The sequence below is a fragment of the Carlito syrichta genome, unplaced genomic scaffold (assembly GCF_000164805.1).
Source record: "Carlito syrichta isolate Samal-C Ts95f unplaced genomic scaffold, Tarsius_syrichta-2.0.1 Scaffold301942, whole genome shotgun sequence".
NCBI classification, from domain to species: domain Eukaryota; kingdom Metazoa; phylum Chordata; class Mammalia; order Primates; family Tarsiidae; genus Carlito; species Carlito syrichta.
The window spans coordinates 86,976-110,945 of record NW_007246038.1 but is presented as its reverse complement, the minus strand read 5'-3'; the positions used below and the strand labels follow the sequence as shown (position 1 = coordinate 110,945).

Sequence of the window (23,970 nt, the reverse complement as noted above, 5' to 3'; positions counted from 1 at the left end):
AAAAAAGATACCTGCACACACATGTTTGTTGCAGCTCTATTCACAATAGCAAAAACATGGAACCAACCAAGTTGCTCATTGAAGCTGAACTGGATTAAAAAAATGTGGTACATATACACAATGGAATATTATGCAGCCATAAGGAAGGACAAATATATGGACTTTGCAGCAACTTGGATGAATTTGGAGTCGATCATACTCAGTGATCTATCACAGAAACAAAAAAAACAGAGTTCTATATGTTCTCACTCATAAACGAATCTTGAACAATTATAATAGTATAAGAAAGCAATTGGCAGTAGTGGAAAACTGTCAAGAGAGTGGGGGTGGGATTGGCAGTTGAGGGAAACTGCTAGGGGAGGGAGGGGCATACCTCATCAACAAGGGTACCTGCATGATCACTGTTTATATACCTAACCCTGAAATGTACCCCACATCTTTATAAGAAAATATATAAATCAATAAAATAAAAAAAGAAGTTTTTCCATTAGGAAAACTTATTTCTTGGCCTAAAAATTTGTTTGATGCCTCTCTATCTACACTTAACAATTTAGCTTCTAGGCCTGTGCAGTAAGTGAAAAATACAACTCTCAAATCAAATCCAAGCACTCAGACTGCTCAGTTGAGACCAGGTCAGGCTAATAGAGTATGGCTATGTCTGTCTACCATCTTGGGATGGAGGGTACAGGGGTAGGCAGGGGAAGGCTCCAATATGAAACATCCATGGCCTTGTTTTATAAAAGATATTCCCAGGAAGACTCAGAGCAAAACCGAGGTCCTTGAAATTTGTGCGATTACATATCAGGCAATTATTTACTGAACACTGGGGCTCAGATGACCTTGTAGGAAAAACAGACCAGCCAACAACATTCTCTTAAGAGTGTCTTTGCAGAACAAACGTTTTTAATTTTGCTGAAGTCTGATTTAGCCGTTTTTTTTTTTTTCTTTTATGGGTTGTGTTTTTGGTATCATATCTGACAAATTTTTTCTCTGATGTTCTTCTAAATAACTTTTTATGTTTTATGTTTGTATGTAGATCCATGGTCCATTTTGAGCTAATTTTTTCAGTAATGTGTTAGGTTTAGGTTGGGGTTCCATTTTTCTTTTCTTCTTTCTTTCTTTTTTTTTTTTTTTGGTCTATGGGTGTCCAATTGTACCAATATCATTTCTGGGAAAGAGTATCCTTTCTCTCTTAAATTGTCTTTGTACCTCTGTTGAAAATTAATTGCCTGCATTTTTATGGGTCTATTTCCAGATATTCTATTTCTTTTGCCAAGAATATCTGGCCTGTCACCTATTTCTCTGTGGCCAAGTGTGGCCTGTCACCTATTTCTCTATGGCCCACAAGCTAATAATAGTTTTTACATTTTTAAATGGGTTTTAAGAAATCAAAAGAAGACTATTTCAAGGAATGTGAAAATTACATAATATTCTAATTTAAGTGTCCATAAGTAAAAAATGCTATTGGAACTCAGCCACATCCATTCATTTACCCCTACTGCTGCTTTTACTCTACAATGGCAGAGTTGAGTCACCGCAGCAGATACAGCATGGCCCACAAAGCCTAAAATATTTACCCTCTGGCTCCTTATAGAAATTTGCCAAACCCTGGTCTAGGCTATGAGGATCCTTATATGCATCCATGCAGAATCTCAGGGGCTCTCTGAATGCTACTATTAAAAAAAATTACTGTAAGGACAGAAGCCTTAAATAGAAATGTTGAAAGCCCTGAGGAAAGCAGAGAAAGAATGCATTTAATAGCTGGCTACCCTTTCCAACTAGGACTAAAATATAAAAGCCTTAATCAAAACTATTCTTAAAAGGATGAATTTTACTGCACTATACAGTTAACTATAAAATGAGGAAATTTTAATTCTAAAAGGCATCTATTTTAATGACTTTTTTCTTAAATATCCCCGTGAGTTATAAACTAAGAAAAAATATTTGTAGTATGGAGAAAGATGACAGGTTAATGTCATGAATATAAGATATTTTTATAAAAATCAATTGGAAATAAAGCATAAAATGTTCAAGTTTAGTAATCGTTTTATAAAATGCAGAATTAGCAGAAATTAAATCATATTAGCAGAGATTTTAAAGAATGATAATATCCAGGGATGACAAGGATAGGGTAATATATTCTCATACACTCCTGTGATTAGACTAAATTGGCACAATCTTTCTGAACATGTCCTCAAAATGCACTGATACAGCATTACACTTAGAAATTTATCATTAGGAAATAATAACAGCTAACATTTATATAGCACCTATTATTAGCCAGGCATCCTAAGTGCTTTATCTACTTTAACTCATTTAATTTTCATAAACACTAGCAGGAAGGTACTATTATCATCCCCATTTCACAGATGTGAAAACTGAGGCACAGAGAGAGAAGCAACCTGCTCAAGGTTTCACAGCTAGTAGAAAGTGGCAGAAATAATGATGTACACAGACTTATGAACAAGGTGATGATCACATACAACATGGTCTAAATTAAGAAACACTGGAAACAAGCTAAATATAAAAGAGGATTGTGGTACTCTCTGTATACATTAGGATCCTAAGGAATCATTTAACCATGTTACCCAAGATAATAATGATATATTTTGGACAAGGATGATCACTACAAAATAGTGTGCATAATATAACTCTATTTTCATTTTAACTTGTAATTATGTGCATGTATGGAAAATGTCTGGAAGAATAATTGCTAAAACATTAAGAGAGGGATGCGTGCTGAATTCACTGGTAATTTTGGCTTTTCTTTGTATTTATGTTTTGTTCTCATCCTTTTTCTCCAAGAGTATTACTAATAAAATTTTAAAGTATTACTTAAAAGTGTATCCCATACCACTTTCCATCCCAGAAACTGTGTATTTTAATAAAATACAAATGCAAATGTAAAGAGCTTTGAGATACTTCACAAGACAGGAGCTATAAAGCCATAATAAATTACTTTCATCCTAAGAAAAGTTAAAATAATTAATGAAGAGGAATTTCAGGGAAGTACTGATATTAATTGCAGGCCAGATCAATCACAAGAATGAACATTCAGTCATTGGACATTTGTCTTTTCATCTTCTTATAACAACTTATCATAGCAACAACGATAATTTAACTTTTATGTGTCTAAAGCACTGTCAGTCACAACATCTCATTTAATCCTCACAACACCTCTGAGTAATACAAAGAGTGGAAATAAAAAAAGGGGAGTTCCTCTAAATCTTTAAGACAACTGCATATTTCTTCTGCATGTTACAGAAAGAAAAAAGTGTCCCGAGATGGTGTTGCAAAGATTATTGATGTCCTGTCACTTAAGCATAGCATTCTGGAGTGATACAACAACTAGACTGAACAAACACAGGGTCCCTTTAAGCAGTTTTATATAATTTTTAGAGGAACATGAATCAGGGAATTTGCATCAACTGCAAACTTATCTGTCCATGATGCAAGGGAAAATCCTGCAATAATGACCATAAAAATTTGGGAGGGGCTAAGTTTTGACTGTCTACTAATAAACTAAAAAGACATTTTCTCCCACCCTGAATCCTACATTTACCATCCTCATCTAGCTTAAAACTGTGTTTGTGATGGCAAATAAGCTCGGTGAAAAAGAATTTTGAGCAAATGCACTTAGGGTGCCATGATTTTTCTCACCTATCCCAGGGTCCTGGCTACTTTTAAAAAGAAAACAAGACAGCGGCAAACTGTATTCCTTTGGGTTTCAAATACTCTGAGGAGGAGACATATTGTGACTTCTGTCTTGAATAAGGACACATGCAGTCTAACAAGACAGGCCAAGCTGCAAGAAATACATTCTATGATCTAAATGACTCATTTGCTGAACACTGACATTTTTTAAATGTGTGTAAACCCAGATGATCCCAGACCTATGCTTAACTTTTTCATTCACTCATAAAACATGTCCTTCTAATGGGTCTGTCAGCATGTCATAGTCTTCAGGGTGACACCTGATAATTTATTCCTCACCTTTGGAACCACATCTAATCCTAGCATTTGAGTTCTGCTAAAAGCTTCAGCAGTTCAAAGAGAAAGGGTCAAGGCCAGCAATCGATTTAGCTGATTGGCTTTCTTATACCAAGCTAAGGACCTTTCTCGAGATTCCTAAAGCCACTTCTCTTTGTGGAGGCAACCTTACTTTCTGTGGGGTGGGAAGCAAGGAAGTCTGAAAATATTTTTCTCATGAATAAATATTTCAATTAATTAACGAATTAACTGGAGAGAGGCAGGAAGGGGAAATAAACATTAGAACAAACAAAAGAACATAAAATCACAGAATGACTCAGGAAAGAGCTTAAGACTCCTGCCTTTCTTTATCAGCAGCAGAGAGCTAAGTGGCACCCAGGCTGGAAGAAAAAAGGAAGGCAAAAGCTGGGTGTGGGAAGAAAGCAGAAGAAAGCAGTAGGGGAAGAGAGCCTCAGGCACAAAAAGAACCAACACTAGTACTGAGCAGAGCTAATCAATCCCTCTGCATTGACCATCATTTAATTTCTTTAAAGGTGGCAGTGAAATCAGGAAGTCATGGATGATTCAGAAACCACCACAGTGCTATCCTCACCCTAACAAATCAGAAACAGAGTCCAAAATACAAGCATCAGAAACGAATGGATAGAATAATAGCATGATAATTTTGTTTTCTGATAAATAATGATAGTCATTAATTTAGAAAGGAAACTGCACAGATACTTGTCCTAGATATGCAGCAACAATGGGTGACTCTCAATGAGTAGACAGGAGTCACCTCTGGGAGTGACTCAGTCTCACAGGAAACACAGACGCCGCTTGCTTGTTAAGTTAGCACTGTGACCAGCCCCAAGTTCTGTGAGCACTCATCAGGGAGTCAGGAGATTCTACTTCCCTGGCTCTGCCAGTGACTTGCTGGGAGTCCCTTGGTAACGCCGCTTTAGTCCTCTGTGCCTCTGTTCCTCCTTTGTATTCTGTAGAGAACATGCATGGCCCCCCCTAACTCCCAGGGCTGCCCTGAGGATGAGGTGAGATGCTGAGTTCCAGGGAGACTCCTGAGGACAAAGCAATGGTGATGAGAGTCCTAGGCTCTTGCTGCCAGTGGCCCAGAAGCCTGCACTGGTCCTGTAGGGAGATCTGGCTATTATTGCATTAAATGCTCAGCTGTTGTTTGGACAGAAGGGAGGAAAACGTGTTGCGTTATAGATGAAAGAAGCTGGTTCTAACTGTGCCCTCACAGCGTGTCTAGCTCGAAATATCTGGAATCCCTAAAAAGAGGAAAAACTGTTGGTTTGAATTTTCTGACTCATCATTGCACCTTCAGCATCTAGTGTAGCTCCTGGTACACTATAAATATTCTTGAATGAAGGAATGAAGGAATGAATGAATGAAAGAACATTGTAAGAGGAAGAGGACAGAGTGCAAACTAAAATTGCTGCTTATAATCTTTATTGGATAATCCTCATGGTCCAAGGAAAGATGACTGCTGGCATTAGGGGTGCTACTAACTGCCTGTAGCTCAGACTCTGAGTCTCTTCTTTCTTTAGGGCACATCTATTGATTTCCTTCTGTGGACATCAATGCTAGCTTATATCAACTCCATCCTCTTCCCTCCATCTCCATCACTCCGTGACTTTAGCCAATAATATGATCTTCCTAAGTACTTATCTTGTCATCAAATAGACCTAAAACAATGAAGATACATGGGGTTGGGTATGCTTTAAGGGTCAAAGACACTGCTACACAAGGAAGCCTTTTTAATAAAAAATTCCTAAAGGTTCTTGTTTACAAGGGGTCATGAAGGAAGTCCATCCTCCTAGGTTATAGGACTGTTGCTCTGAGGAACATATCCCGCTCTCTATGGCTAGGCTCATTCTGCCCCAAGTGACAGCAGTCACGGTGTGGCACACCCTCCAACGGCGGCCACCCTCACAGCTGAGCCCTTGCGTGGCTCCCACCAAACTGCCCTCAGCTTTTCCCGTTGGAAACCAGACCCAGAGGCTTCAGAACCTTTTCAAACACATTCTGAGCACAAATCAGGAAGGCAGGGATGGGGGTGGCAGGAACACAGACGTGAGAGTTATTTTTGAGAGACTGGAAATAAACGTTAAACACAGGTGTGTTCTGCATGAGTGGAAATGTTCCCAAATCTGTAAGAATTCTTTATAAATAAACTAGAAAACAAACCATTCGGGTTGTCATATTTCCTCCTAGTTTCCAGGGACATGCATAAATAGTTTGGGTCTTTGCACATTATTTCAGGAACCACAGAGGGCTTATAGACACCCACTAAAGGTGTCTGACTCATTTTCTAGAAAGCCACACGAACTGACAATCTAGGGCTAAAATGAGGGCAACGCCTGCTCTGTGACTCCTGCCACAGCACAGAAAAGCAGGGCAAAGGGAAACCACCTTCACTGATACCAAAGGAAACATCGGTGGAATTCAGAGTCAGTCAAGAACCTCTACAGCAAATGCAATTCAATTTAGAAAGCAATAATTCAGATCTTTCACCACAACCCATACAACCAATACACATGCACATCAAAATGCATATTAAACAAATCATGGTGAAATTATTTTATAATTGTAATAGGATATAATCATCTCAATGAACTTCTGGGTAATTCTTAACTTGGGGAAGAGGTAAGAATTTTCTATAATGTCAGCAGGGTTTTACAGGTTCAGACTCCATTTTCCCTCACTTTCGACAGGCAAAATATTTTCCTCAGGCATATTTTCTTTCCAAATTCTTGCTAAATCTCCCTTATTGTGAATTCTTAACTACTTTAGGTGGATTGCTCATCATTTTTTTTTTTTTTGAGTTGGAGTCTCACTCTGTCACCCAGACTAGAGTGCAGTGGCCACTCCTGGCCATCGCAGCCTCGACCTGCTGGGCTCCGGTCATACTTCCGCCTCAGCCTTCCAAGTAGTTTGAACTACAGGTGCGCACTACCATGCCAGCTCATTTTGATTTTATTGTAGAGATGAGGTCTCGCCAAGTTGCCCAGGCGGGTCTCGAACCCGCGGGCTCAGGCAATCCACTCACCTCAGCCTCCCAAAGGTGTGGGATTATAGGCTGAGCCACTGAGCCCGGCGATTTCTCATCATTTTAACCTACTTAATGACACAGCATTTCAGTCCCAGACGCAAACTGTGCCCAGACACAAGAACCCTTCCATTTCCACTTCCAAGGCCTGAGACAGAACAGCCAGAGTTGAGGTGACGATTCCTAGGATTACGGGTACCACTGGCAGACCCCTCCCAGCCAGAGGTGCTTTATACACAGTGTTTCCATGAATCCTTACAGCAGCCCTGTGAGGTCAACTTTATGGCCCTTGCTTTATGGCTGAGGAAACTGAGGCTCCAAGGGGCTAAGTAGCATGCCCAAAGAGACACAGTAGAGCTGGGATTCAAACCCTGGCTCTGTGAACTGGCAGCCTATATGGCACTTGTCATCTGAATACACTGCTTCCAGAAAATTGGAATGCTAGGTCAAGGCTGGCAAGCATTTTATTTATAAAAGTAAAATTCTGCACTAGCACAGAGACCTAATTTCCCAGTAGATCATATAAAATAATAATAAAAACAAAATGATAAAGCACAAGGGATTTTCTTAAGCAACAAAGACAGAGTGAGGCCAGGCAGCCTGGGTGAAGTAGTACCAAGATCATCTATCTGGATTTTATAATAAAGGAAAACAAAGTTACCAAAGACTTTGATTGGGACAGAGGGGTTAGCGAGCATAGCATTGTTAAGGAATGACAAAAAAGAGGTTGGGATGTTAGGGACGAAATGGGTAGGAGACACTAGAGCTGGGGAAGCATCCCTTCATCCTTTGCCACCCCAGGGTGCTCCTCTAAGCCAGGTGCTGTGGTGGGTGCAGGACAAAAGAGGATGGAGGAAGCCTGGTCTCTGCTCACCTGCCCCAGGCAGGTGCAGAACAACTTAAGCCTGGGCTCAGCCTCAGCTTTGCATGGGCAGGAAGTGGCAGGGATGCCGGAAAGCAGAACCCTCAGACTCCAGTGTGGCTAGGCTTAGAGGGTGGGGGAAGGGTGGGACCAGGGGTACCAAGTGTCAAAATGATGATATTGGAACTCTAGGCTGGAGGAGCAGGATCAGTGTGCAAGCTGGGTCAAGTGACCAAGCATACAGTGGAGAAGACAACCTCATATTTTGATTATGCAACATGAATAGCAGAATGCTGCTTCAGTTTCCAAACTACTTCTAGATACATTAATCCCCAAAACCAGAGAAATGGACTGCAACTCTCAGGACATTCTTGAAAGCAGCCTGCCACATCAGCCTGTTCATTTCCCTGTACTGTGTAGATGAGACTGATAGATATTATCTTTCTGACTAATCTTTAGAAAAATTAGATAGATACTTTTTATCAGATTGGATCTCAGACTAGGAGGTTAGGAACAAAATCATCAAGATTAATGTGTTCTCACCACGGCATATATTTAAGTGGAAGGACTGGAGTATAATATGTTATCTGAACCCTGGTTGGTTTTTCTTTTCTCAAACCTTATTAAATATTATTGATACATCGGGTTTTCAATTAAAAAGAGGCTGCCCTTCTTCCAAAAACAACAACAACAACAACAAAAAGCAGGACAGTGAGTTCCCCCCACTGCAAAGAATGGCAGTTATTTGACTGCTTTGTCATTACAGGGGGGAAAAAAGCACTCTACCCTTTCTTAGTATTACTAAAACCAAATATCTGTGCTAATTATTAAAGTATTTGTATCATGCTTCACACCCATTTAACAACTTCCTTATTCTGCTTGCTAGGTTAAGTCTGATTAAAAATAGGAAATGTACTGTGTATAAGAAAGCAATTTGAAGGAGATAATAAAGAAAAGAACCACATCTGACTTGTTTACAGAAAGGAACAACAACGGAAACATTCTTTCCCTCCTCTCATTTCCTCCTGCCACCTTCAACACCTACAGAGATATCCTGAAATAACTGAAGGGGAGAATGTTTTACAGGTAAAAAAATGGACATGTTCTTGGGTGATCTGCAAAACAGAGAGTCATGTGCTGTTCCAGAAAGAAGCCTCTATAACTCTAGCGTGGTTTAGCACACACCATGTTCATATGGAGTTCGTGAAAACTCCTGACCTTTGACAAGCTATTGAACCTCTAGGGTCATTAGTTCCCTAGCATATTTGGATTAGGCTCATAAAACACACAGTCTCAGCTGGGTACAGTGGCTAACGCCTATAATCCCAGCATTTTGCGAGGCCGAGGTGAGAGGACTGCTTGAGCCCACAGGTTCAAGACCAGTCTGGACAACTTGGCGAGACCTCATCTTTACAATAAATCAAAAAATTAGCTGGGTGTGGTGGCGTGTGCCTGTAGTTCCTTGGAAGGCTGAGGCAGAAGGATCACCTGATCCCAGCAGGTTGAGACTGCAGTGGCCATGAGCATGCCACTGTACTCCAGCCTGGGTGACAGAGTGAGACTCCAATACAACACACACACACACACACACACACACACACACACACACAATCTCTAAAGCCATTTCTTTGAGGTAACCCCTTGATGATAAAGATAAATCCTACTGATCACTTATGGATACACCTGGGTTAGGGTTGTGGGTAGCTGACACCACAGTTCCCCTCCCTCTCAAAAATGACCACAAGCAGCAGCACCTTGCCCCACCTCCCCATTCTTTCTCCCTCTTCCTTGCATCCTTTACCCTGCCTATGATTCCCAGCCCTGCAAGAGCCCAGGCAGCCATGATGATCTCCCAAGTCACACTTGTGCTAAGGGGATTGTGCTAAGTTCCCTGCCATTCCCCTAGACACAAGAATAAAACCACTTTACACATCTTAAAGTCTGTTCTGCTTCTCATCGTATTCACCCATCATAAAAACCTTGTACTTCAGAGAAAAGACCATATCACTTAAATAACACATCTTTCAACTACCTACTTGGTGAGTACCATTGCATGAAAGCATAAACAGTACATGGCTAAGGCCCTTGTTAAACTGCGTCACTTCACACAGATTTTATAGCACTCCATGTGTTTACAGGGCTCTGGCCATAATGATAATAAAATCATTCAACCTTCTTAGTGCAAACAAGACAGGCAAAATTCTCTTAGGCACTCTACCTGACTTTGATCTGAACAGCAAACATTCTTTAAGCATTTTCTGCCTGTGAGGCATGACTAGCCTTTTTAAAGTCCCTCCTTGAATACCTCATGACACAGAGCTTTACAGCCCAGCTGCTGTGGAGGGCAGGATCTCCAGCCAAGCAGGCTGCCTTCCAGGTTATTCCTTCTAGAACAGAATTTTCTGCAGGACCATGTAAATCTGCAGCTGGCCCCCAAACAAACAGAAATCAATTCATTTCTCAAGGAATTCATTCACCTGGATACACTGGACTTAGCCTGATCAAAAGGAATGATGCAAGATTCTTCCTCACAAGTTCAGGATCATAAAAGCCAAGTGTTTCAAGGGCTAAAGCCCCATATTATCCTGTCAACATCCACAAGCAGTTCACAGTTTAGAAAGCAGTTGACAACTTTTGCTTACCTTGTTGATGAGAGTGACTATATCTCCTTCTTTGATTGTCAATTCATCATCATTCTGCGCCTCATATGGAAATATTACTTTGCAGTAATCCTTGCCTGCAAAGAAAAAAATAAAACACAACCTTTAAAATGCTTTATCTAATGAGCTGGCCCAGGAGAAGACGCTCTCTATCATATTAACTTTGGGAAAGGCACACTTAACAGATAGGTTATTACTACTGCATAAAAAAGAGTTGCTCTCAGAAAATTACCTAAGATTGTTCATTTTTGGCTCATGTATATTTAGTCTCTTTATTTTTTCTCTTACAAGTGATGTGACATCATGAAATGCTACTGATCTGCTTTGCTTTTCTCAGGAAGAAAAGCAAAAAGGTTTCCTTGGTCTCAGGAAAACAAACATACACCATTATATATACTCTTCGGGTGTATGCATAAGTGCACATCATCTACAGAGACCAAAAAGCTTAAATTTTGACTCACAGGGTCTTCCACACATTACTAAATCAGAAGTGAGGAATTTATGTTACAAAGTCAATATGGTACATAAAACAATGAAAATTTACCCCATTATGGCACATCTTAATAGATAAATGTTAACATATCTGTATGTAAATGTGTGCCAATCACAAGCAGCCAACAAATACTAACCATTCTTTACACACACATGTGTGAGGGGGAACTTGTTCAAACATGTCCCATAACTTGCTTCTCTGTGGGGACCTGCTATTCGTAGATGGGGCTGTCCATCAGCAAGAAGATGCACTAGCCCTCACCGAAAAGAAAAAAGAAAAAAAAAGAAAACTAAGCCCACTCAAAATTAATTCAAGTATGTCCTTGAACTACATGGTTTTGAAACTCTATCTGATGGAAAACAATCTCTATTTATCCAAAAGTGCCAGTTGTGAAGACAGTGAAAACATTTGTAAGGTATTTGGGAAATGGAGACTTGGAAAACTGGACTTTGATGACTCAAGGACAGAAAGTAGAAAGAAAAATTTAAGAGAAGTAGTATCTACTGGGACAAACATTTATTATTCTGCAGCAAAGTCAACAAACTTAATGGCTTTGAGTGACCTTAGCTATTTCTCAAGGATTAGGTCAGTTCCTGCATATGGGTTACAAACTGAAGTTATAGACAGAGGTATTAATTATATTGTCCCTAATACAATTTATATCACTGAAATGTGTTTCCTTTGTTTTAGCTAACATGCCAACAATCAAAGAGTGATATCTAAAATAAAGGCACTTTAAAAATCCATAATACAAATACACTGTGGTCTATGGTTCGGATAAGAAAGAGCAGGGAGAAAAGGGGAGAAGTGAAGGAGGGAGAGGAGGACTCAATTTGCTTCTGTACAGATGTTTTTGTTTTCTATACAATGGCTTGAAGATATCAGTTACATCCCTTGTCCTAGTGTTGGAAACCTTCTATCTTAGGTATTCTGGGCCTCAGATGGCTTTTGCTCATAGACCCACATAGTTGCCAACATCCCATCTTTCTTTAGTTAAAACTTCAAAAATCTGAATTGGTCAAATGTTCTAAAGGGAGGGGAAAAGTTCAACATCTTTAAGTTGGATAATGAAAACTCCTTACCAATTTTCCTATAGACTGTGCTAGTGAAATAATGACTACCCAATCTCAAAACTTACAACACAGACACAGTATGATTGAAGGACTGTCCTGAAAAGTACTAGCTTTACCATATCTTTAAAATAAAAAATAAAAATAAATTAAATTAATTTAAAAAAAAGAATAATTCTTCAAATGGAAATCATGGAGACATTTTACAAATAATATAGAGATCTATGGATAACAAATGAAGAAGGAACCGGCCATGTTTCTATTCCTTTCAGTAAAAAAAAAAAAAAAATTGAATAAATGTGGTAGAGGTTGTTGGCTAACTTCCCAGTAGCCATTCCTAGACTCCCTTCCTAGTTCACAGAACCCTAATTTGTTCAGGTATTATATTCCAGAACACAACCTCTCCCCACCCCACAGCCCTGGGGATGAGTAAACTGTATCCAGGTGAATAATGTTAACCTTACTCTCCTTGGTTGGTGATTGGTTTAGGGGAGGGCATGTGATCTATTCCCAGTCAATGAAATGTGAGAGAAATTTGCTTGGAGGTAGGAAGCTATTTGATTTTGTTCCCTGATGTGTGTGTGAGAAAGAGAATAGTGATAGACAGGCAGACAGATAGACTTGGGGAAAAGAGTTGCCCCTGTCCTTCTGCTTTTAACAATTTTATCTTTGTTGGAAGACAGTACAGTGTTTGGTGCTATTGAAATTATATTTCATCTGTGATATAAGTTGTATTGGGGACAATATAATCAATACTTATAATACAGAGTGCCAAAAAATGTATACACTTTTTAAGAAAAGAAAAAAACTGTATTAAATTTTAATATTCAATATGCAATGATAACAAAAGATGAATACAAGTCATATTTGACTTCTGCAATTACAAGAGGTGCTCAAAGTGGTTAACATCAGTTTCCAGACACATTTGATTACCGTGAATTGACAGTAGTATATAGATAACATCTCTTAAAATGTGTATACATTTTTTGGCACCCCTGGTATATAGCAATAGGTTACAATCTGTCTGTAGGAACCAGCCTGCTCCTTAGGAAATAGCTAATACCACTCAAAACCATTAGGCTTGTTAACTTTGATGCAGAATAATAAATGCCTATCCCAGTAGACACTAATTCTCTTGAATTTTTCTTTCTACCTTCTTTCATGAGTCATCAAAGACCAGTTTTCCAAGTCTCCATTTCCCAAACATCTTACAAATGTTTTCACTGTGAGAATTTACTGAGACCAAAAAAAATCATTGAGAATTTAATGTTTTAATAGATTTATACAGTTGTGTAACCATCACCATAATCCAGTTTTAAAACACTTCTACCATGCAGCTATGCTATTTTATGTATAAGGTATTAGATGCAGAATTATCTGGAAAGCACCACTTTTGTTATTTAAAAAAAATTGGGGGGGGGGAGTTGGAGTCTCACTCTGTTGCCCAGGCTGGAGTGCAGTGGCATGATCATGGCTCACCACAGCCTTGACCTCCTGGGCTCAGGTGATCTTCCCACCTCAGCCTCCTGAGTAGCTGGGACTACAGGCACACATCACCTCATCCATCTAAATTATGTATTTTTTATTTTTAAAATAGAGATGAGTTCTCACTATGTTGCCCAGGCTGGTGTCAAATTCCTGGGCTCAAGCAATCCTCCTGCCTCGGCCTCTCAAAGTGCTGGGATTACAGGCACAAGCCACTACATCTCTCTAAAAGCACCACTTTTAGACAAAAGAAGGAGATACTGGTGCTAATGACTACTGCTAAGCCTCCAAGCTTGTTGCAGCATGACTCGCAGCATGACTCGCACCTCTTTGAATCCCCAAGAACCTGACACAAAGCTCCCACTCAACGTTTCTTGGTCATCTCCAAATGACACCTATAAAGTTGAGGAACATTCAAGGAACAGCAAGTAGGAAGAAAGAACTATGGGTCAGAAGTCAGGACACTCAGGACTGGGTTCGGTCTTAGCTGGGCTTTCCTGAGCACATGACCTGAGGAAATCACAATGTAGCTCTGGATGACCTCAGTGTGCCCACATGTAAAATGAGGGGCCAGCAAAGGAAGGACAAGAGGAGAGTTTGGTTAATTTCAGCAGAACACTTAGAAAACTTAAGCTTGGGACTTCCGGCAACATGGCAATGGAACAGGTAGGACTGTTAGCATCTCCGCAAAAGTGAGTGTCCATAAAGACTCTCTGCATGAGTAGGAGTGTGGTGGTGGGTGGGTGAAAATCCATCTGAGTGGAGGCTTGGGTTCATGCACTGGGGCTCTTCTCCACAAGTGACTGCAACCCCCCACCACCCTGAGATTGAAGCCACCCGCGTGCACAGGATCATCTGCTGTTCACTGGACTCTCCTGAGAAGAGGCTGCTGAATCCAGCTGATTCTCATGACCTGGCACCTGCCCCACACCATCACCTGTGATAGCAAATTGGCTGGAGCCCCGGATCCGATCAGTGGAGAGAGAAGACTGGGGAGAGCTGGAGAGGAGTCCCATTCTCAGTGAGGAAATGCCGACCACAGCCATTTTCTCTGTCCCAGGACCAGGCAGAGACCTGCATTGCCTCACCCAGCTCCACCCAGCCTCCAACTTGGGACCTAAGGTAATCTCATCAAACTCGAGAGACAGAGCCCCTCCCCCATGCCAAATCAGATACAGACATATCAGATCTGAGCAGGAGACTTGACAGGCAGCAAGCCAGGTGAGTTCAGATCTGATCCACCCTCCTCCCGCAGTAGGCCTGGGGCATCTGACCCACACTGAGAGCAATCCTATCAGCCTTCACTGAAAGCAGAGGGGGAGGGCTGGAGATCAGAGTTGAAAAGAAGTTGGACTTAGAGGAATGACCTCAGAGCACTTAACATAAAAAAGAAAAGAAAACTTAAACTTATTCCAGAACTCAAATATAAAACAATAAAATAAATATTTGGTTCCTTGTTCCTTTTTTTTTTGGTCTTTTCTTGTCTGTTTGCTTTGCTCATTTTTCTGTGTTTTTTGTTTTAGTTTTTTTCTCTCTTTCTGTTTTCGATAATATTTTCATACTTGCTTTATTTCTGTTATTTTACTGATTTTTTTAAAAAGACTTCCTGTTTGTGTATGGGAAGAGTACATCAATACGGAAGTTTTTGTCAGTTTGTGTGTTTGTATGATTGTCTGTATGTTTTAGTTTTTTTTAAACTCTTTTCTGTCTTTGTGTCTCTTTTCACTTGTTAGCTGGTATGTCTGTCTATTTTCCCTCTTACTCTTCTCTCTCTCCACTTTCCTCTTGCCCCACCTCCTTCCTTTTTCCATTCTTTTCCTTTTTCTTACCTCATTTTGTGTTCAGGGAGCAAACCCATACTCCCACTGCATGGACAGACTGTAAGGCAGTGGGAAGTGGGTTCCAGGGTGCCTACACAACTGTCAGTGGATAGTGGGATCTGCAGATAGATTCTGAATCACAGCTCTCCCCTCAATTAAATCTCAAAACTGCAAAAAATACAGCCCCCAACCCACAGTCCAGCTTCAGAATTGAATAAAGCCAGAAGATCCACATAAGGAAGAAAGGAGATTGAGCAAACAGAAGTAAAAGCAACCCCCCAATCCCGAACAACAGAATTAAAGAAGAGGAAAAAAAAGTGTGTGTGGGGGGGGAGAAAATCTACACAAATGAAGAAAACCAAAAGAGGAATATGGATTTCACACAGACCCCTGGGAGGTCAAACACTAAGAATACAGACTACAGAACACAAACGATGAAGAGCCCCCAGAATGACTGGTATCAAACTACAAACCCAGTTATCAAGACATTAATGAGAGAATAAACAGAATTGAAGAGAGAGAAGAGGAAAGAATGAAGGAGCTGATAACTGAGATAACAGCAGTAAAGAATACTATAAATGAAATAAATAATAAACTGATAAGCATGGAGAGCTGAATTAGCCAAGCAGAAGACTCTCAGAGCTTGAGGACCAAAATGTAGAACTAACCCAAACTGTCAAAAACATAGAAAAGAAGCTTTAAAAGACAGAACAAAACCTTTAAGAGATGAGTGATTATTTCAAGAGGCTGAACCTAAGAGTAATTGGACTTCCTGAGGCAGAAAGAGAGACAGAGACCACCCTGGAACAAACATTCCATGAAATTATTCCAGAAAATGTCCCTCATCTCATCAGTGATGTGACCATTCAAACACAAGAGATTTGGAGAACCCCTGCAAGACAACAAATAAGAAGACCAACTCCTAGACACATAGTAATTTACCTAAACAAAGTAGGTATAAAATAAAAAAATCCTAAAGGCAGCAAGAGAAAAAGGTCAGACTACCTACTGGGGAAAACCAATTAGAATAGCAGCAGATTTATCTACAGACACTTCAGGTGAGAAGAGCTTGGAGACCAATCTTCAAAGCTCTCAAAGATAAACAATTTCAACCAAGAATAACCTACCCAGCTAAGCTAAGCTTCATCTGTGATGGAGAATTAAAATCTATCCCAGACATTCAATCCCTAAGAACTTACGCTGCCTCTAGACCAGCTCTATAAGAAACATTTAAGAAAGTATTAAGCACAGAAGAAAGGAAAAAAAGAACAACGTTCTTCACAACAGTATAGGAAAAAGATTGAAAACACATATGAATCAACCCAAAAATCAAAAGAAATACAACAAGCAAACAGCAACAACAACAACTTTATAAGAACCTCAAGACAGGGATAAACTCTCACATTTCAATAATTAGCCTAAATGTGAATGGACTAAATGCACCACTGAAAAGACACAGAATGGCAAAATGAATAAAATATCATGAGGCAACAATATATTGTCTCCAAGAGACTCATCTCACCAGAAAGGACATTCACAGACTCAAAGTAAGAGGATGGGGAACAAAGTTTCAGGCAAACGGAACACAAAAAAAACAGGAGTTGCAATCTTAATATCAGACAAAATACCCTTTAAGCTATCAAAAATTTAAAAAGATACAGAAGGTCACTACATAATGATAAAAAGTTCAACCCATCAACAAGAGATATCCATCCTAAACATATATGCACCCAGCATAGGAGCATCAATTTTGATAAAGCAGCTTCTAGGCAAACTTAAAAATGATATTGACTCTAACCCTATCATAGCTGGGGATTTTAATACCCCACTCACAACCCTGGACAGATCATCAAGAAAAAAAATCAGAAAGGAGATCTGGAACCTCAATGTGATGCTTGACCAAATGGACTTAATTCATACCTACAGAACACTCCACCCAGTGACCACAGAATATACATTCTACTCATACCACATGGAACGTAATCTAAGATCAACCATACCCTCAGCCATAAATCAAGCAGAAACAACTTTCATAAGACTGAAATTCTGCCATGCACCTTCTCAGACCACAGTGGAATAAAAATAAATATCAACACAAAGAAAGTCCCCCCAAAACCCACAAAGACATGGACACTAAATAGTATGATGCTAAGCAACTCCTGGGTCAACATGGAAATCAAAACAGAGATTAAAAGATACCTGGAAACAAATGAAAATGAAGAAACATCTTACCAAAACCCCTGGGATGCCATGAAATCAGTACTAAGAGGGGAATTCATATCGCTACAAAAACACGCACAGAAAATGGAAAGATCACAAGTTAACAGCCTTACAAGTCACCTAAGGAAGCTGGAAAAGCAAGACCACCAAAACCCTAACTTCAGCAGAAGAATTCAGACCACCAAAAAAAAGCCCAAATCTGGGACAGAGAAGACAAAAAGAGAATACAAAAAAAATTAATGAAACAGAAAGCTGGTTCTTTGAAAGGATAAACAAGATCAATGGTCCCCTAGCTAGACTGACCAAGAAAAAGAGAGAAAAAACTCAAATAAACACAATCAGAAACACAAAATATAAAGTCACAACTGACTCTGAAGAAATACAAAAGATTATTAGAGACTACTATGTACACTTGTATGGAAACAAACTTGAAAACCTAAAGGAAATGGAGGACTTTCTGACATCACACAACCTCCCCAGGTTGAAGAAGAAATCGAGACCCTAAATAGACCAATAACAATCCAGGAAATTGACTATGTCACAAGAAAACAACCTACCAAAAAAAGCCCTGGACCAAATGGCTTTCCAGCAGAATTCAACAAAATATACAAGGAGGAACTAATACCAATCCTATTGAAAGTATTTCAGGCAATTGAGAACGATGGATCTCTCCTCAAATTGTTTTATGAAGCTAACATCACATTGATACCCAAACCAGGTAAAGATCCAACAAAGAAAGAGGACTACAAGCCAATATCCCTGATGAACATAGATGCTGAAATTCTCAACAAGATCCTAGCAAACCGGATTCAAAAGCACATCTCAAAAATCATCCACTACGACCAAGTAGGCTTCATTCCTGGGATGCAGGGCTGGTTCAACATTCATAAGACCATAAACATAATTAAATACATCAGCAGATGTAAAAACAAAAACCACATGATTATATCATTAGATGTGGAAAAAGCTTTTGATAAAATCTAGCACCCCTTGTTGATAAAAACCCTCGAACATCTAGGCATAGATGGAACATATCTGAAAATAGTAAGAACCATCTATGAGAAACCCATAGCCAGCATACTGCTAAACAGACAGAAATTGGAACCATTTCCCCTGAAAACTGGAACAAGACAAGGATGTCCACTCTCATCCCTCCTGTTCAACATAGTTTTGGAAGTCCTAGCTAGAGCAATCAGACAAGAGGAGATAGGGGGTATCCAAATAGGAAAAGAAGAAGTCAAGTTATCCCTCTTTGCAGACAACATGATTCTATACCTCGAAACCCCAAGAGAATCTGTCAAAAACCTCCTGGCACTGATAAAGGACTTTGGCAAGTCTCAGGGTATAAAATAAATGTGCAAAAAGACAATCACATTTCTATACACCAATAATAAACAAACAGAAACCCAAATAAAAAGCTCAATCCCATTCACAATAGCCACAAAAAAAAAAAAAAAGAAATACCTTGGCATCTTCCTAACCAGAGATGTGAAAGACTTTTACAATGAAAACTATAAAACACTGCTCAAAGAAATCAAAGATGACACAAACAAGTGGAAAAATATTTCATGCTCATGGATTGGAAGAATCAGCATTGTGAAGACATCCATTCTACCTAAGGCAATCTACAGATTTAATGCAATACCCATCAAATCACCAGCAGCATTCTTCTCAGACCTGGAAACAATACAGGAACTCATATGGAAACATAAATGACCACAAATAGCTGAAACGATACTCAGAAGAAAAAAAAAAAAAAAAAGCAGAAGGTATCATACTCCCAGACTTTAAACTTTATTATAAAGCTATAATAATCAAAATAGCCTCGTATTGGTACAAGAACAGGCATATAGCCCAATGGATCAAGATTGAGATTCCAGAAGCAAAACCTCAATTTCTCAACCAACTCATCTTCTACAAAGACTTCATCACCAACCACTGGGGAGAGGAGAACCTATTCAGTAAATGGTGCTGAGAAAATTGACTGACACATGCAGAAGACTAAAACAAGACCCCTACCTATTCCCATACACAAAAATCAACTCTAAATGGGTCAAAGACCTAAACGTAAAACCTCAAACTATAAGAACCTTAGAAAATACAGGAGACACTCTTATGGAAATTGGTACTGGCAACCAATTCCTGATCAAAACCTGTAGTGCCCAGGTCATAAGAGATAAGATAGACAAGTGGGGCCTCATCAAACTGACAAGTTTCTGCAAAGCCAAAGAAACCATCAAGAGAACAGGAAGACAACCCACAGACTGAGAAAAAATATTTGCCAACTGTATTTCTGACAAAGGCCTAACATCTAGGAACTACAAGGAACTCAAATGTGCTGAAAAGAAAAAAACAAACAGCCCCATTACAAAGTGGGCAAAAGATACGAATAGACAGTTCTCAAAAGAAGACATACGAGCAGCCAAAAGGTACATGAAAAAATGCTCAACCTCACTAGTCATCAAAGAAATGCAAATTAAAACTACACTGAGCTACCACCTATCTCCAGTCAGGATGGCCATCATCAATAACTCAAAAAATAACAGATGCTAGAGAGGATGTGGAGAAAAGGGAATACTTCTACACTATTGGTGAAAGTGTAAACTAGTACAAACTGTGGAAAACAGTGTGGCTATTCCTAAAAGTTCTAAATATCAACCTTCCATATGACCCCGCAATCCAGTCTACTGGGAATATACCTGGAAGAACTCAAATCACTCTATAAAAAGATACCTGCACACATATGTTTATCACAGCATTGTTCACAGTAGCAAGAACATGGAAACAACCGTGCTGCCCATCAAAAGAGAACTGGATTTTTAAAATGGGGTACATAAACACAATGGAATATTATGCAGCCATAAAGAAGGACAAAATCATGAACTTCATAGCAACCTGGATGGAATTAGAGTCTATTATACTGAGTGATCTTTCACAGAAACAAAGAACTGAGTATCACATGTTCTCAGTCATAAGTGGACCTTGAACAACTATCATACTACTATAAGAAAAGGATTGGCAGTAGCAGGAAACTGCAGGGGGGTGGGTGGGCAGGGAGATAGGATTGGCAGTAGTGGGAATCTGTCTGGGGAAGGGGGGACACACCTCATCAACAAGGGTACCTGCATAATGAATATTTGTATACCTAACCCTGAATTGTACTCCACATCTTTAAAATAAAAAATTTAAAAGTTAAAAAAAAAATTTCATCACCCCAAAAGGAGAGCCCATAGGCCCCTGTAAGCAGTTACTTCTCACCCTGTCGCACCCCACCATCCCCTGGCAACCTCTAATCTTCTCTTTGTCTCTTTGGATTTATGCAAACTCTCTTAGTTCCTTCTAGTTTAATGTGCTAAGACAAGACCCTTGAAGGATTACAGCTTCAGAAAACAGTAGCTACCTTTCCTCTCAAGGTTCTGCTACAGCCTTTTTACCCTGCTCCCCAGGAGCTACCTGCTAATTACCTAATTGAAGGGCACAGGAGCCGGTGAAGAGTCAGCTCCTTTCCTGGGGGAGCCATCGCACCAGCAATTGAAGATGCCCAAGAACATTAGTGCCCATTAGACGCTGTCCAAACCTCTAGGGACAAGGAGGCATTTCAGAAACAGAGATAAGACAGACCTTGGGATGCAGTGCAACACACTGACAGTCTGGAGGTGGACAGAGTTGAAGTGAATCCTGGCTCCTTCACACATTAGTTATGCCACCTGGATCAAGTGCCCCCACCTTCCCGAGCCTCTGTTTCTAAAAATGTGAAACTGGTATGGTCAAACCTACCTTGCTGGGGTTTGGGGGAAGTTAGAGGGAGATTAAATGAGGCAGTTAACAAAAAAAAGAAAAGAAAAGCTTAAATTTATTCCAGAACTCAAATATAAAACAACTAAATATAGAGTTGCGTGGTCAGAGAGTAGGGCTGTCTGATCTCCCACTCAAGTCCCCCAAAACATGTCAGTGAAACTCTCAGGACTCCACACTGGGCTAGACTTAAGTTCCTTCCAGCTCTGACTTCTCATGACTCTAATCACAGGCCCTATCACCCAGAACTTCTGACCAAACATGACAACCATTGACTCACGCACTTTAATTTATTATGATATATATATTTTTAAAGAATTTATTTTTACTTATGAGGCATTTGAGTCTTAATTTAGCAGTATTAGAAAATAAAAACATTATGTTGGTTTGGATGATCAATGGTTTTAAGACACTGAAAAATAAATGTATATGCAAAAAACCATTAACTCTGTGATTGTGATTTTAATTTTATAGTATATAGAACAAAGATGTTCCTGGCTTCAACTCAAATATTTATTGAACCACCACTCTGAAAAAGATATTGCTAGTTCTTGGGCCTGTGATACACAAGTAAGTCCAACCACCCCCTCCTGTCCTCACATGGAAGTGACAATCTAATGCCCAGAGAAAGGCAATGGGAGGGGAATGGCAATAAAAAGAGATAAGCACATGCATATGCATAAACTCACTGGCAGAATACTGTTGTGTTGTTTTAGAGAAAGGCAAGCTTACACGCAGGGGAGAGTTCACAATAGAGGAGGCATTTGATATGCCTTAAAAGAAGAGTATAATTACAAATCCTTTTGGACAAGGGAAGATTATAAATTTTAAATGAGTACTGGACAGAGATGGAGAGAAAAGGAATGAAATTAATTTTTGTAGGCATGCATTTCCCATCTATCCATCAATTAGATGGGTTTAATTAGTCAGAGATCAAATAGGAATGAATACACACAGAAAGAAATAAAGGTACAATTTATCCAGCAATTCAGATGATTTTGCCTGTATTTTTTTCTCTAGAAAAATTTTAAAATACAACTGAATTAGCATACAACTGAAATCCTAACTCAGTTCCTAAGCTTTTTTGTCTTAGAGTTCTTGAAGAATCTGATAAAGAGAATGATTTTCTCTTTCCAAGAAAACAAAGCAAAACACAACAAACCACACACAGACATTCAAACATGCAGAGAAAATGTATACAATATCAGAACCTTGAAGTTGTTACTTAGCTCCCAGATCAAGAGTCCCTGTGCTAATTATTGGCTTTCAAATTTTAAGAAAGTTACTCTATGAAAGTTACTCTAAGAAGTTCAGTCATGACTCACACCCCAAATTATTTTAATCTCTAAACTTTTAGAAATTTACATAATATTAAAAACAGACTGTTAAGGGAATTGAACTCACATGTCACATCACATGATTCCCTTCAGCTGGTTTTATAATCTATTCAATAAAAAACAAACCAACTTAAAATAAGCAAGCAAAAAACCCTTCAGCTTAAACAAAAATAAAAGCAAAACAAACAGAAGAAACATATCAGAAAGCTGAATGCATACACACACAAAAATAACATTAAATCCAGGACAACTCTCTGGGCTCAGTTTTAGGATATGAAGATCAAAATCCCATGTGTTGCAGGCTGAGTCTGGTAGGAGCTTCCAAAGCTTTCAGCAGTGATGGAAAGTACTAGGTCAGGCCTAGAACTGGAGTTTTCTTTTCCTTTGAGATGCTACAACAAAAATATCAAGCTCTGTGATGTCTACTTTCCCAACATCATAATCAGAAATTCTCTCATTCAACTGACAAATATTATCACTACTGGCTGGCAATCCCTTATTCAAACCCCCAGGGACAGAATTTTTCAGATTTTAGAAAGGAAATATACTGTATATACTCTGTAACATCCCCAGCTGGAGTCTGGGGCTGCATTCAACCATTAAAATTCTGCAGCAAACGGATCACTGGTCACTCCAAGTAGAATAAATAGAATATGAACAGACACATGTCAGTCTACAACAAGTTTTATCACCTAATGAGTAATAAAATATTTCCATTTTCAGAGCTTTTTGTATTGTGGAATTGCAAATAAGGGTGCGGACTTCTGTGATGTTTTGAGAAAGAGAGATTAAGATAAATAAGACTACTATCTATTTCTCAAGGAGCTTATAATCAAGTAGAGAAAATGAGGCATGCATACATACAGTTCTCGATAAGGCAACAGTGAAGAGAGGATGAGAGTGATGCACCTAGCTTAAAGCATCAGAGTATCAGAAATGGGGGAAAAAGAGACCCAGGATCCTGTCACAGAGGAGGAAAATGGCAGTAGGTTTTATACAATATTCCAGGACACTGGCCAGAGAGGAGTAAGAGAGGTGTGTTTCCCAATTATCCCTGATAAGAATCTTGTGGGGTACCTGTTCATTCTATTATCTTCTCAGATCCCTTCCTTGGGAATCTGAATCTTCAGGTTTGAGGTGGGACCAGGAATCCATCTACAAAACAAGCACCCTGGTGATTTTCATCATCAGG

General features: G+C 39.4%; 1 protein-coding gene across 2 annotated transcripts in view; it reads right to left on the bottom strand.

Moving 5' to 3' along the window:
• SH3KBP1 (SH3 domain containing kinase binding protein 1) overlaps positions 1–23,970 on the bottom strand; it is a 188,282-nt gene that overhangs the window by 96,669 nt on the left and 67,643 nt on the right. For both annotated transcript variants that reach the window (XM_021711223.1, XM_021711224.1), the window contains one exon: positions 10,541–10,635. In XM_021711223.1, coding sequence (XP_021566898.1) covers positions 10,541–10,635 — 95 coding nt within the window. The remainder of the gene's footprint in view (positions 1–10,540; positions 10,636–23,970) is intronic.